General features: G+C 45.5%; 1 protein-coding gene across 1 annotated transcript in view; it reads left to right on the top strand.

Moving 5' to 3' along the window:
- T265_11257 (hypothetical protein) overlaps positions 1-244 on the top strand; it is a gene marked incomplete at both ends in the record, with an annotated part of 5,361 nt that extends 5,117 nt beyond the window's left edge. The window contains one exon of the mRNA XM_009177864.1: positions 68-244. Coding sequence (XP_009176128.1) covers positions 68-244 — 177 coding nt within the window. The remainder of the gene's footprint in view (positions 1-67) is intronic.
- Between the last annotated feature and the right edge of the window lie 679 nt (positions 245-923).

Raw genomic sequence — 923 nt, 5'->3', positions numbered from 1 at the left:
TTTTGTTTCAAAAACATGGTTTAATCTGAAACTGAGGAAACTAACCGTTTGCATTCTTCTAGGAAAGTCAGGTGCAAAGGATAAGTTGGATAAAGAGATGGCGCTAATGCATAGGGCCAACAGAGCACCTTATGCATTAAACTTTGGGAAAGGCAAGCCGAAATTGCAGCAGAAAACCAAGCTGACCAAATTAGAGCGCAAATTCATCGGGTACAAAAGAACTCGTCCCATAAACGAGAAGTGATGCCCAAGATTCTAAAGAAAGTAGTTGCACGAGTGCCATCACAGTGGGTGTGACACTGACATGCTTCGGTTTACGGACAGGGCCTTCTACAACGTATGCGTACCGTATGCTCGTCAGGAGTGCCACTTATTGATCTCGTGTGACAAATGTCTGGTAGTTCGGGAGAAACAGCGCCGCATGTGTCTCACTAATCCACGCGTTACAAGCAAACTTTTAGTCACATCCAGCATATTAGGCCTACGGCTAGCATTTGACAAGACCATCAAGCTATGATGATTTTGGTGATTTCTACGTCCTGTAATCAAAGCCCATATGATAAATAGCTCATGTTTAGGCGTGCGGGCATTTTGCTTTGCCACTTGCTTTCGGATACAGCTCATAAATCCCTACTACCGCCTGTGTTCGCATGCTTCGCCTGTCAGTATGCTCACTAAGGCTCTATAATTAGAAATGCAAAAAGGAAACGGTATGACGTGGCCTTCATTCCGTCTCCAAATTTCCTGTTAGACCACTTGAACCATCCGTAAACAGTCGGTTTTTGCGCTCGGTGCCCCTGAAACCCAAGAGTGCAGACTAGCCAGAGACCCCACTCCAAAAGCATTTGATTGGTTCAGGTGATTTGACCACAAATTTGGACGATAATGTGGCCTCTGCTACAGTCATAAGCGATCCGCCCGTG

Source organism: Opisthorchis viverrini (genome assembly GCF_000715545.1).
Source record: "Opisthorchis viverrini unplaced genomic scaffold opera_v5_464, whole genome shotgun sequence".
NCBI classification, from domain to species: Eukaryota; Metazoa; Platyhelminthes; class Trematoda; order Opisthorchiida; family Opisthorchiidae; genus Opisthorchis; species Opisthorchis viverrini.
Note: the sequence above shows the minus strand (reverse complement) of the source record. Positions and strands in the feature narration are given on the sequence as shown.